Source organism: Pan troglodytes, chromosome 12, assembly GCF_028858775.2.
Source record: "Pan troglodytes isolate AG18354 chromosome 12, NHGRI_mPanTro3-v2.0_pri, whole genome shotgun sequence".
Taxonomy (NCBI): domain Eukaryota; kingdom Metazoa; phylum Chordata; class Mammalia; order Primates; family Hominidae; genus Pan; species Pan troglodytes.
Window position 1 is genome coordinate 36,249,025 of NC_072410.2, and position 13,240 is coordinate 36,262,264.

General features: G+C 40.1%; 1 protein-coding gene across 2 annotated transcripts in view; it reads right to left on the minus strand.

The window, feature by feature from the left end:
- Positions 1–8,927: 8,927 nt before the first annotated feature.
- Positions 8,928–13,240, minus strand: part of KDM3A (lysine demethylase 3A) — a 51,488-nt gene continuing 47,175 nt past the window's right edge. For both annotated transcript variants that reach the window (XM_525805.8, XM_054677986.2), the window contains exons 22-26: positions 12,204–12,323; positions 11,982–12,121; positions 10,588–10,764; positions 10,370–10,504; positions 8,928–9,606 (exon numbers count right to left, since the gene is read on the minus strand). In XM_525805.8, the coding sequence (XP_525805.4) occupies positions 9,526–9,606; positions 10,370–10,504; positions 10,588–10,764; positions 11,982–12,121; positions 12,204–12,323 (653 nt within the window). In that variant the 3' untranslated portion in view covers positions 8,928–9,525. The remainder of the gene's footprint in view (positions 9,607–10,369; positions 10,505–10,587; positions 10,765–11,981; positions 12,122–12,203; positions 12,324–13,240) is intronic.

The window sequence follows — 13,240 nt, forward strand, 5'->3', positions numbered from 1 at the left end:
GAAAATGTGGAAGTGACTTTGGAACTGGGTAATGGGCAGAGGTTGGAACAGTTTGGAGGGCTCAGAAGATGACAGGAAGATGAGGGAAAGTTTGCAGCTTCCTAGAGACTTGAATGGTTGTAACCAAAGTGCTGATAGTGATACGGACAGCGAAGTCCAGGCTGAGTTGGTCTCAGATGGGAGATGAGAATCTTATTTCGAACTGGAGTGAAGGTCACTCTTGGCTGTGCTTTAGCAAAGAGAGTGGTGGCATTGTGCCCCTGCTCTAGAGATCTGTGAACTCTGAACTCGAGAGGGTATCTGGCAGAAAAAATTTCTAAGCAGCGAAGTGTTCAAGATGTGGCCTGATTGCTTCTAAAAGCCTATGCTCATTTGCATGAACAAAGAAATTAACAAAGTGGAACTTATATTTAAAACAGAAGCTGAGCTTTTATAAAAGTTTGGAGAATTTGCAGACCAACCATGTGGTGAAAAAGAAAAATCCATTTTCTGGGGAGGAATTCAAGGCTGCAGAAATTTGCATAAGAAGAGCCTCATGTTAATAGCCAAGAGAGTGAGGAAAATGCCTCTAGAGCATTTCAGAGACCTTCACAGCAGCTCCTCCCATCACAGGCATGGAAGCCCAGGAGGGAGAAATGGTTTTGTGGGCCAGGCCCAGGGCCCCACTAGTTCTGTGCAGCCTTGGGACATGGTGCCCTGCATCCCAGCCACTCCAGCTCCAGCTGTGACTAAAAGGGGCCAAGGTACAGCTTGGGCTGCTGCTTCAGAGGGTGCAAGCCCCAAGCCTTGGTGGCTTCCATGTGGTGTTAGGCAGGTGTGCAGAAGAGTTGAGGTTTAGGAACCTCTACCTAGATTTCAGAGGATGTATGGAAACACCTGGATGTCCAGGCAGAAGTTTGCTGCAGAGGCAGAGCCCTCATAGATAACCTCTGTGAGGGCAGTGTGGAGGGGAAATGTGGGGTTGGAGCCCACACAGAGTCCCCACTGGGGCACTGCCTAGTGGAGCTATGAGAAGAGGGCCACCATCCACCAGACCCCAGAATTGTAGATCCACTGACAGCTTGCACTATGCACCTGTAAAAGTTGCAGGCAGTTAATGCTAGCCTGTGAAAGCAGCTGTGGGGGCTATATGCAGAGCCACAGAGGCAGAGCTGCCCAAGGCCTTGGGAGCCCACTCCTTGTGTCAGTGTGGCCTGGATGTGAGACATGGAGTCAAAGATCATTTTGGAGGTTTGAGATTTAATGACTGCCCTCCTGGATTTTGGACTTGCATGGGGCCCATAGCCCCTTTGTTTTGGCTGATTTCTCCTATTTGGAATGGGAGCATTTACCCAATGCCTGTATCCCCATTGTATCTTGGAAATAACTGACTTTTGATTTTACAGGCTCATAGGAGGAAGGGACTTGGCTGGTCTCAGATGAGACTTGACTTGGACATTTGAGTTAATGCTGGAATGAGTTGAGACTTTAGGGGGCTATTGGGAAGGCATGATTGTGTTTTGAAATGTGAGGACATGAGATTTGGGAGGGGCCAGGGGTGGAATGATATGGTTTGGCTGTGTCCCCCCACCCAAATCTCATGTTGAATTGTGGTCCTGAGTCTTGGAGGTAGAGCCTGGTGGGAGGTGATTGGATCATGGGGGGCAGATTTCCCCCTTGCTGTTCTCATGACAGTGAGTTCTCATGAGATCTGGTTAAGTGTGTAGCACTTCCCCCTTTGCTTGCTCTCTCCCTCTGCCATGTGAAGAAGGTGCTTGCTTTCCCTTCACCCTTCTGCCATGACTGTTAAGTTTCTTGAGGCCTCACAGCCATGCTTCCTGTACAGCCTGCAGAACTGTGAGTTAATTAAACCTCTTTTCTTCATAAATTATCCAGTCTCAGGTAGTTCTTTATAGCAGTGTGAGAATGGACTAACACACGCATCACTGGAGACAAAGTGAGTCAGACACTTAGTCCTAGGAGGCGTTATGATGTGGAAGGCAAATAATCGTTGTACAGACGTGCAATAAAAGTTTCTCCATTTTCAGGTACTCAACTTGGATCCAGCAATAGCAGCATCAGCTCCCACCCACCCCATCCCACATCTCACCCCAAACACATATAGGATCTACTTGGTGCCCTAATAAAACCATTTATTCATTTCCAAGGGCACTCAAACTATCATTTCATACCACCATCTCATTTTTGTTCTGAAACATAGCTTTTTAAAAATCACTTTTCAGCTTGAGGTGGTCACCTAGTAGTTCACTCCAGGCAGGCTGTAACCTGACCATCCCTGTCTAATCTCCTATCAATCGAAGATGTCTTCCAGAACACTTAGCAATTATACAGCTCACATGGCTTTAGGCACCTTGATTTTATGTATTTCCAGGTGTTTGTCTTGGAACTCCTGGAGAGATGGGGTTCTGACTCATTTGTTTCCAAATAGTACTAGTCATGTCTGCTTTGGGCCTTTTTCCAATCCCACAACTGACAAATCATACAGCTTTCAAAGCTTTCATTAACTGGGACCATTTTTCTTGTCCTACTGTAGTGACAGGTGCTCTTCAAATGGTAATCTTGATTATCAGTAAGAAAAGGATCTCAGACTTGGAAATGTTTGGTTAAAATAAACATAAAACAGGTTTTCTTTAGAACATTTCTAAGGCTTTCATGTGCTTTTTCCAAATTTATTTGACCAATACAGTTTTCTTTTGAGGCATCAGAATTAACATCCCCCAGCCACTGAACCATCTCAGAAATGCAGATCTAAGCCATAGTGGGGAAATACCTTGTTTTAGGGTAAGGAAGTTCTTTCCTGTATGTAATTATAGTTTCAAAAATAGATTTATAGAATATCAGCAAGATGTTGAAGTAGACAGGTTCAAACACCCATCCTTCCAGAGAGGGGAACACCCCTGAACCCACTTTGTCAGAGCTCTGGAAAACAAAGCAACCAAGTAAATGTGGATTAAGAAAAAGGAAACTTAATACTGGTAAGAAAGCTTTGTGTCATTTTTACTTGCCCCTCCCAGCATGGCAGTGGTCTTGAATACAGCAGCCCACAGACCCTGGTCCTTGGTTCCAGAGGGAACAAAGCAGGCCTTATTCACAAGTTAAGTTATATGTGTCTGCCGTAAACCTGTCTGGGAGACTAACACAAGGTGCCCATCTCCGGTTTGCCTGAGAACCTCCTTGGCAGAAAAGCTGCAGGCATTGCTTGAAAACACTAAGGCAATCAGGAAAAAAGTGCGCCTTTTACCTGAGGTAAAAGATTATAGTTGAAATATACAATGGACTGCCTAAAACCTGGGAAGAAAAGCTGGGGAGGTAAAAGAAACCATGGACAAATGAACTAAAAAGGAAACCAGGAAAACACTATGAATGAAATCTCAATAAAGAAACAAAGTATAAAATAGAACCACACAGAAACGCTGGCGCTCAAATGTATACTAACTTGAAATTTTTGAAAATACACTAGAGGGGTTCAACAGCAGGTTTGAGTAGGTACAAAGAGGAATCAGCAAACTTGAAAACAGAATAATTGAAAAAAATACAGTCTGAGGCTGGGCTTGGTGGCTCATGCCTGTAATCCCAGCACTTTGGGAGGCCAAGGCGGGAGAATTGCTTCAGCACAGGAGTTTGAAACTAGCCTGGGCAACATGGCAAGACCCCATCTCTACAAAAAATAAAAAATTAGCCAGGCATAGTGGCACACACCTGTAGTTCCCAGCAACTTGGAGGCTGAACTGGGAGGAGGAGCACCTCAGCCTGGGAGGTTGAGGCTGCAATGAGCTGTGATCATGCCACTGCACTCCAGCCTGGGTGACAGAGTGAGACCCTGTCTCAAAAAATCAGTCTAAGGAACAGAAAGAGAAAAGAATGAAGAAAAGCCAAAGGACTTGTGGAAGCCCATCAAGCTCACCAACATACACATTATGGCAGTATCAGAGGGAGACAAAAAGACAATATTTGAAGATATAATGGTTGAAAACCTCTAAAATCTGAAAGATAAGAATCCAAGAAACTCAATTCCAAACAGGATAAACCCAAAGGGATCCGCAATGAGACACGACAGACAAACTTAAAAAAAAAAAAAAATATTTAAAGCAGCAAGAGAGAAGTGACTCATTATGTAAAAGTGATCCTCAATGTAATTTCTTATCAGAATCCACGGGGGCCAGAAGGCTGTAAGGATAACATATTCAAGATGCTGGGGAGAAAAAAGCTGTCAATGAAGAATTATATTCCAGGGAAATTATCCTTCAAGAATGAAGGAGAAACTAAGACATTCCCTGAAAAGCAAAAATGAAGGGAGTTTGTTTCTAGCAGATCTGCCATATAGTAAATGCTAAAGTGAGACCTTAAGGCTGAAATGAAAGAACACTAGACTAACTTAAAGTCATACAAAAAAGTAATAAGAGCACTAGTAAAGATAATTCCAAGTAAATATAAAAGCCAGTTATACTTCTGGTTTGTAATTCATTTTTTCCTATTTTTTGCCTTAAGGCAAATATGCATAAATAAAAATCTATGTTAATGGGCACAATGTATAGAGATGTAATCTGTGACAATAACACTATAAATAAGGAGGGATGAAGATGTATAGCAGCAGAGTTTTTGTATACTATTGCAGTTTATAAGCCAGGTGCAATGGCTCACGCCTGTGATCTTAGCACTTCAGGAGGCTGAGGTGGGTGGACTGCTTGAGCCCAGGAGTTTGAGACCAGTCTGGGCAACAGTGAGACCTCGTCTCTACAAAAAAATAAAAAATAAAAAAATTAGCTGAGTGTGGTGGCGCATGCCTGTAGTCCCAGCTACTCAGGAAACTGAGGTGGGAAGATCACTTGAGCCCAGGTGGCAGATGCAGTGAGCCAAGACTGTGCCACTGCACTCCAGCCTGGGTGACACAGTGAGGCCCTGTCTCAAAAATGAAACAAGAAAAACTCCCAAAGTTTGTAAAGCTTAAGATGTTAACTGCAGTTCCTGAGAGAATAACCAAGAAAATAACTTAAAAATATATACAAAAGGAAAGAAAAGGGGAAACAATGGTACAGTACAAAGTTTCAACTAAATATGAAATAAAGCAGTAATGGTGGGATTTTAAGTAACAAAAACCAGATAAAACATACAGAAGACAGCTAAAAAGCAGAAGTCAGTCATCTAATTACTCTAAATGTATTAAACTCCAATTAAAAGGCAGATGGAAGGGATAAAAAAAATGATCTACCTATATGCTGACAATTTAGATACAAAGAAAAAAAGGTTAAAAGTAAAAGGATGGAAAAGAGCCCATAGAAATGGTAACCACGAGAAAGCTGGGGTTATCTATATAATTGTCAGACAAAACAGATTTCAGTTTAAGATTTCAGGACACCAAAGAAGGACATTATATGTTGATAAAAGGACCAATCCATTAAGAAGGTATGATAATTATAAACATATATGCACCTAACAACAGAACTTCCAAAAGACATGAAGCAAAAATTGCCAGAATTGAAGACAGAAATAGTTCTACAGTAATAGCTGGCGACTTCAATATCCCACTTTCAATAACGAACATGACAACCAGGCAGAACATCAATAAAGAAACAGAGGACTTAGATGACACTATATACCAAATAGACCCAACGGACATACAGAATGACCCACCCAACAACAGCAAAATATACATTGTTCTCAAATGCAAATGGGACATTCTCCAGCATAAACCATATGGGCACAAAACAAGTCTCAAGAAATTTAAAAAGACTGAAAGTATACAAAATATCTTTGCCAACCAGGATGGAATAAAATTAGAAATCAGTAACAGAGGAAAACTAAAAAATTCACAAATATGTGGAAATTAACACAATCTTAAACAATCAAAGGGTCAAGGAAGAAATCACAAGGGAAATTAGAAAATACCTGAGACATGGCTCACGCCTGTAATCCCAGCACTTTGGGAGGCCGAGGTGGGCGTATCATGAGGTCAAGAGATTGAGACCACCCTGGCCAACATGGTGAAAACCCGTCTCTACCAAAAATACAAAAATTAGCTGGGCATGGTGGCACGTACCTGCAGTGCCAGCTACTTGGGAGGCTGAGGCAGGAGAATCGTTTGAACCCAGGAGGCAGAGGCTGCAGTGAGCTGAGATCGCACCACTCCACTCCAGCCTGGTGACAGAACAAGACTCTGTCTCAAACAACAACAACAACAAAAAAAAAACCTGAGATAAATGAAAATGAAAACACAACATGCCAAAACATAGGGGAGGCAGCAAAAATAATGCTCAGAAGGAAATTTATGGTTATAAATACCTATATTAAATGAGAAGAAAGATTTCGTATCAATAATTGTCATAGTCCATTCAGACTCCTATAACAATATAGTTTAGACTGGGTAATTTATAAAACAAAAACAAATTTATTGCTCACAGTACCACAGGTTTTCCAGAGGCTGGAAAGCACAAGATTTGGGCAGCAGATTTGGTGTCTGGTAAGGGCTTGCTCTCTGCTTCATGGATGGTGCCTTCTAGTTGTGTTTTCACATTCCCGAAAGGTTAGGGGAACTTGCTTGAGCCTCTTTGATAAGGGCCCTAATCCCACTCATGAAGTTCACGCCCTCGTAACTTACTTTCCAAAGGCTCCACCTCTTAATACTCTTACATTGGATATTAGATTCCAATATATGAATTTTGAGAGTCAACAACATTCAGACCATAGCAATAACCTAACTGTACACCTTAAGGAACCAGAAAAAAAAAGGAACAAACTAAACCCAGGGCTAGCCGAAGAACAAAGATTAGAGCAGATATAAATGAAATTGGAAACAGAAAAATAGTACAGAAAATCAACAAAATCAACAAAATCAAAAGACAGTTCTATAAAAATACCAACAAAATTAACAAGCCTAGAGCTAGACTGACTATAGGAGAATGAGGATGAGGGCAGAAATTACTAAGATCAGATACGAAATAGGAGAAACCACCACCCACTTTACACAAATAAAAAGGATTTTAAGAGAATGCTATAAACAATTGTATCTCAATATATCAGCAATATCCTGATACCAATTTCAGACAAAGATACCACAAGAAAAACTAAAACAAACCCTTATGGTTACAGATGCAGACATCTTCCAAATACTAGAAAACCAAGTCCAGTAACCTATTAAATGGACTATACACCACAACCAAGTGATATTTGAATACACAGGTGGTTCATCATATGAAAATTATTCAATGTATATGCCACATTAATAGAATGAAGAATGGAGGAAAAACCACGTGGTTTCTACTGTTGCAGAAAAAAGCATATGACAAAATCCAACACCCTTTCAGGATAAAAAAAGCAAACAATAAAAACTTAAGAAATAGAAGAGAACTTCCTTAACAGCATAAAGGCCACAGATGAAAAATACACAGCTAAATCACTCTGAAAGCTTTCCCCTAAAGATGAGGAACAAGACAAGGATGCCCACTTTCACTACTTTTATTCAACATGGAACTGAAAATTCTAGCCAGAGCAATTAGGCAAGAAAAAGAAAGGTATCCAGATTATATACAGGAGTAAGTAAAATTATCCCTGTTCACGGATGGCATGATTTTATATGTATAGCTGCAAAATACAAACCAACGCCAAAAATCAGTTGCATTTATAAATGCTAGCAATACAAAAAGAAAAATAATTTCATTTATCATAGCAAAAAAAGAATAAAATACCTAGGAATAAATTTAACCATGAAGGTACAAAACTCATGCAACTGAAAACTACAAAACATTGCTGAAAGAAATTAAAGAAGACACCAATAAATGGAAACACAGCATCCCATGCTCATGGATTGCAAGAAGTAGATTGTTAAGATGACACCCAAAGGAACATACAGGTTCAATGCAATCTCTATTAATACCCAGATGGTGTTTTTTGCAGAAATAAAAAAACCTATGCCAGAATTCATATGGAATTTCCAGTGACCCTGATTAAAACAATCATGAAAAAGAAGACCAAAGTTGGAGAACTCACAGTTGTTGATTTTAAAACTTACTACAAAGTAGCAGAAATCAAAACAGTGCAGTATTGGCATAAAGACAGATACACAGACCAATGGAATATGAGAGCCTAGTAATATGCTTTCCCATCTACGATCAATTGATTTTTAACTAGAGTGCCAAGACCATTCAATGGGGGAAAGAACAGTGTTTGACAAATGTTGCTGGGAAAACTGGATATCCATATTCAAAAAAATGAAGTTGAATCTTTACACCATATTTAATAATTAACTCAAAATAGGTCAAAGACTTAATTTAAGGGCTAAAATTTTAAAACTCCTAGAAGAAAACATTAGAGCAAATCTTTGACCTTAGATTTGGCAATGGGTTCTTAAATTTAATACGGATCCTCTGGCCTCCTACTCAGCTCACAAGTTAAAACTCAGGTTCTAGGCTTTGTCTATGTACTATCTATCTGATTTCTATGTTTAATTCCTTTTTTTAAAGAAATTAAATGAAAGAGTGGCCTAGGAGAATCAGTGGGCTAAAGAAAGGCGCTTCTTTGTGAATTTTTTTCCTTCACAGAGATGAATATTTTAGGTAGTACTGTCCTAGAACTTATAATTTCATTTTCCTTCATAAACTTACTTAACATTATGAAGGGCCATAAAACAAACAAAGTGTTTCATTACTTACCTTTTTAGAACCATTTAACCTGGCACTATTTGGTTTCTTGGTTAATTCCTGTTTCTAAATTTAATTAATTGGTGGTGTTTCCTTGACAAAGTGTGACAGGGTTTCTACCTGGCTGAGCAGAAATTTCCATGTTAGCTTTGTAATAATCACTAAGAAAATCACTATAGCATCTAATTTCTTTGCTTTTAAGAAGAGTTCTTGGAGCAATCCATTACACCTGCATTTGAAGAAAGTTGTGTTGAAACCACAATGAGAGGATAATGCCAATAAACTGAGCCAAAATATTATATGAATATTTTAATGCAAAATGCTTAACACTTAAAATTAGCAAAGCATCATTTAAATTAAAATTCCATTTAACTAAAGATGGTTAACCTCAAGAAATTGTACAGTAGTTGATTTCTGCTATATAATGCCAGTCCTATGCCATACAATAAGAACTGCAACATTAGCTGTCACTTCCTCCATTGCTCTTCTGGACCCTAAGGGATGAGGGAGGGGACTCAGACACAAAACACAACCCAAATAAACTGTGCAGTGATTCCTAATAGTTATAAACCCAATCTAAGTTGTCCAAACAGCTGAAGAGTAACTGCAGGTATTGTTCCAGAGCTGATATGAGGTTTTGCTTTTACAGCCTGGTAAAAGTTCTGCACTAGGTGAGAAGTCACAGTTTAAGGATGCATGTTCTGTAAATAGTTACTACATATACACATTTACTGTCTGTAAACACTAGAAATATACATTAGACAGAGTACCCTCACAAGTTGGGTACAGTTTAAAAAAGAAGATGAGGTAACATGAATCTCAAAGTCCACAGGAATCCTGCCTGAAGAGTTTGAACAGCTGCCTGTAATTCATTTCCAATGTGCAGGGAGATTTAAGGTTTGCCAAAACTGGATTCACTGGCTTTCAGCATAGCAACTGCATCTTTCACTGCATGGTAGATAACATTCTTCACCTAAAAATAGTAGGAGAAAATATGGGCATTTTACATTTAAATCTAAAACCTGTCACTAAGAATAAGCTTCCTCCTACCAATTTTATTACCTTCTCTCAGAATTTAAAATTCAATATTCGTATGAAATGTCAACATTGCAAAAGGTCCCTGGGCTCCTTCAGACCAGTATTTCACATACATTTTAAACCCATGATTTCAAGAACTCATTTACCCCCTTTTAGAGGTTTTGATACCACGTAGACCTACTCACAGTGAGTACAGGGAGAGGCAAGTTCCAAGGTACAGCTTTTATTATTTTTCCCTTATTTTCCAAACATGAAATTATGTTACATAATTCATTACTGAAATCCTTTTGAAAATACCACCCCCTCAGACCTCTTTGAGTCTCAGAGGTTCAGTTCTGCTCTACCTAAGAGTGATGAGAACACTGCAGCACTGAAGGTTAAGCACTGTGTTCAAGACCCCGACAGGCAGCTGGGCCAAGATCAGAAGTCACATCTATTCATTTTCAGTACTAAGGCCTTTCTCTGTGGGGACAGTCCCTTATAGATTCTAAACAATATCAAATCAAACCAAGGTGAGATTTCCTCTTGTTCCTCTCTCACTTAAGTAGATAGTAGTACTAGATATAAAGCAAGTTCCTCGACTCACTGTGTACTAAGTACAATATGGCCAAATTCACTGACTGTCTTTATAAGGTGAAGAATGGGCCATGAAGCCATAGCCATAGCCAAAGAATGCTAGGAATTGGTGCTATTTTTACCTGTAATTTATCTTCATGATTGGTATGAGTCTGTGACAGATATCGGAATTCCTGAGTAAGCCAGAAGCAGTGTTTAACATGCTCTGGAGAAACAAAATCTTCAGCCACTTTGATGCAGCTATATAAGTTATGAACCTGAAAAACACCAAGTAATATATCAGTAACAAACCCAAAAGTTCATGATATAAAGAGATTAAAGAAAAAGTAATGATTCTTGCCTGATGTGGAGCTCCTGCCGGGATAAACACCACATCCCCAAGAAACTGTACAATAGCCCAGCCTTGAACTCCATACTCTTGATGAAGACGTTTTCTTAATGATCGGTCTAAATACCAGCTTTGATCATGAATAGGATCGTGGTCTGCTGGGTTTTCTTGACCTTGCTCTTCTGATACCTAGAATACATTCAAAATATTATGCAACTCAGTAACATGCTAAGGCCCAATAAGCCATTTTTTTCCTCTAAACAGTGTTGGCAGTTCATAAATGTCAGGCCTTCTTCAACTTAAGTGCCCCCATTGGCAGAAAAAGACTAGTAGTATCAAAGACTTCAGCTGAATGAACCAACAGAAGAATGACAAAGAAAATATGATGTCAGTTCCCATAAACCATGACTGACAGGCTCTGCATAAGTTTGTAAATACTGTATTTAAACAATATTTTAGTCTAGATTTTTAAACATAAGTAGGCTCAGTATCCTTATAAATGAACTTGTTTTAAAGTTATTAGAAACCTGCCTTTACTTAATCTGACTTACAAAACAGTCCCAAAGACAGCTGCAGATTAGACTTGTTTATCCTTCATCTAGTAACTGGTAAAGCAGAGACTCAGAGTGACAATATCAAAAGAACAATATGGTGACCAAGCCGGTTTTCTGGAAGAGCCAAATGATCCTTAGCCAGAAACACTTTGACTCAAACAAATGCTTGTTAAAGACATACTTGGGGCCAGCTAACAGGTTAGGAATGTTCATATCCAAGACTCATGAATGACTGAAGAATATCAGCCAAAGACACCTGAGTTGCAACCGGCAGCCTCATTGCCAAACAATTTTAAAACTGAACACGACTCATCTTTCTAGTTGCCTAGAATTTCCACACATAGCCCTTGCTGAAAAAAAACCTGCCAACTACAGGGGAAACCTAGAATCTTCCAAATCCCTGCATCCCTTGCTAATAACAAGTAGGGCCACTTGCTACATGACAGTGGACAAAACCAAACTTAGTAACTCACTCAGAACATAGTCACTCAGGGCCAAGGATACATGAACGTCTGAAGTGCTCGGATTCTCAAGGCAGTAAAAACAGATATATGCTGGGAGATGATCAGATGAACTAACTTCTAACTTGAAAGCAGAGAAAAATCTCTAAATGCACTCTAACACAAAACACAGACATAAAAGACAAGGCCTGCTTTTTTTGGAAGTGTAACCCTAATCATTTAGAATCCTTATTCCTTAGCAACCACCTTCAGCCTATTCAATCTGACAGGTACAGATTTAACTTTTCAGGTTGTGACAATTCCCCTAGCCAAGCCAGTCAGTTCACCACATGTAGTAACATAATATTGCTATTCCTTATGCCTCTGTTCACACATGCCATAAGCAGCACACCTTTTTAAGAAATTCCCTTATCTTCTCCGTGTCCTTTGCAGCATATATGTGCCACAGTGCTCCTGGCTTCTCTTTTCCTTCAATAAATCGCTTTATTGTGAGTTCGTCAGAATCTCCATCTTGGATGGTCTTAAGGACTTCTAGAGCAAGAAGAGAAAGCAGATATCAGACCACAGGCCCTGGCTCAAAGAGTAAGCCCTCCTTTTATGCTCAGCACCCTACCTTCTTCTTGCTCACACTGTCCTTTGGGAATTCCCACATAGACCATGACATTAGCTGCATCAGATACATCTAAGTGAAGATTTGTTGTTCCATATTTCCGATCTTCAGGAGTGATTAATCCTGCAAAAACAAAGTGCCTTAAGTTTTACAAAAGACAACAAAGGCTGCCACAGTCTTTCCACTACCTACCCGGGGGATGGTAGGTCCCTGATTGACTCTTCTGCTGAGAATAAAAATTCTGGATCAAATTATTGCAAAAAAATTCTTTAACCAATTGATGTGCTAGCAAGAAAAGAAGGAATACTCAGAAGCCAAAAACAGCAGGAAATGGAAGTGGTAAAGCAGGCTTCCGAAGCTGGGATTTGCCAAAAGGACATCTGCTAGATCAAGTGAGCTCAGGCTTTGATTGTTGCCACAGCCTAGGAGTTCTGGGGCAAGAGACAAAGCCCAAGGACCACTCGAGATGGGGAGTCCAAGGGAAAGCACCCACCCACACACACACATAAACCTGGAACGTCAAATGGCTATCATGAGTATAAGAAGGAATACTGCCCGATGCATTCCTTGGTTCTCTCAACTGTAAAAGAGGAGGGGTGAGGAGTGAGCCAGAAAGACAGGTCCCCCACAGTGTTCATAGTCTGTGGCTAATTCCTTGCTCACAGGAGAAGGCTCACCTTGCTCAACAATCATCCTGAAGCTTACCCTGCAGTCACTTTGGGCAACCCATTCTAACACCAGGACTCTGCTTCTTAGACTGGGCAGTAGGGAGAAGCACAGCTTGTAGTGAGCAAGCAGCGGCTGTTTTCTAACCTGCCAGCCTCTGAAAACGCCCCATAATACTGTTTCGGAGGAAGGCTTTATCTCTGGTTTGCCTGGGGCTTTGGTTTTAGAGGGGCTATACTTTTGAGAGGGCACATTTCTTCACTCCAGCTTGGGACCAGGGCCCCCAGAGCCCTGTTGTACTTTCCTTTCTTTCCAGCTTGCTGAAATATCAGTCCTAGGAGTAGGTAAAGCGTTTGGTATTAGGGTGAAATCAT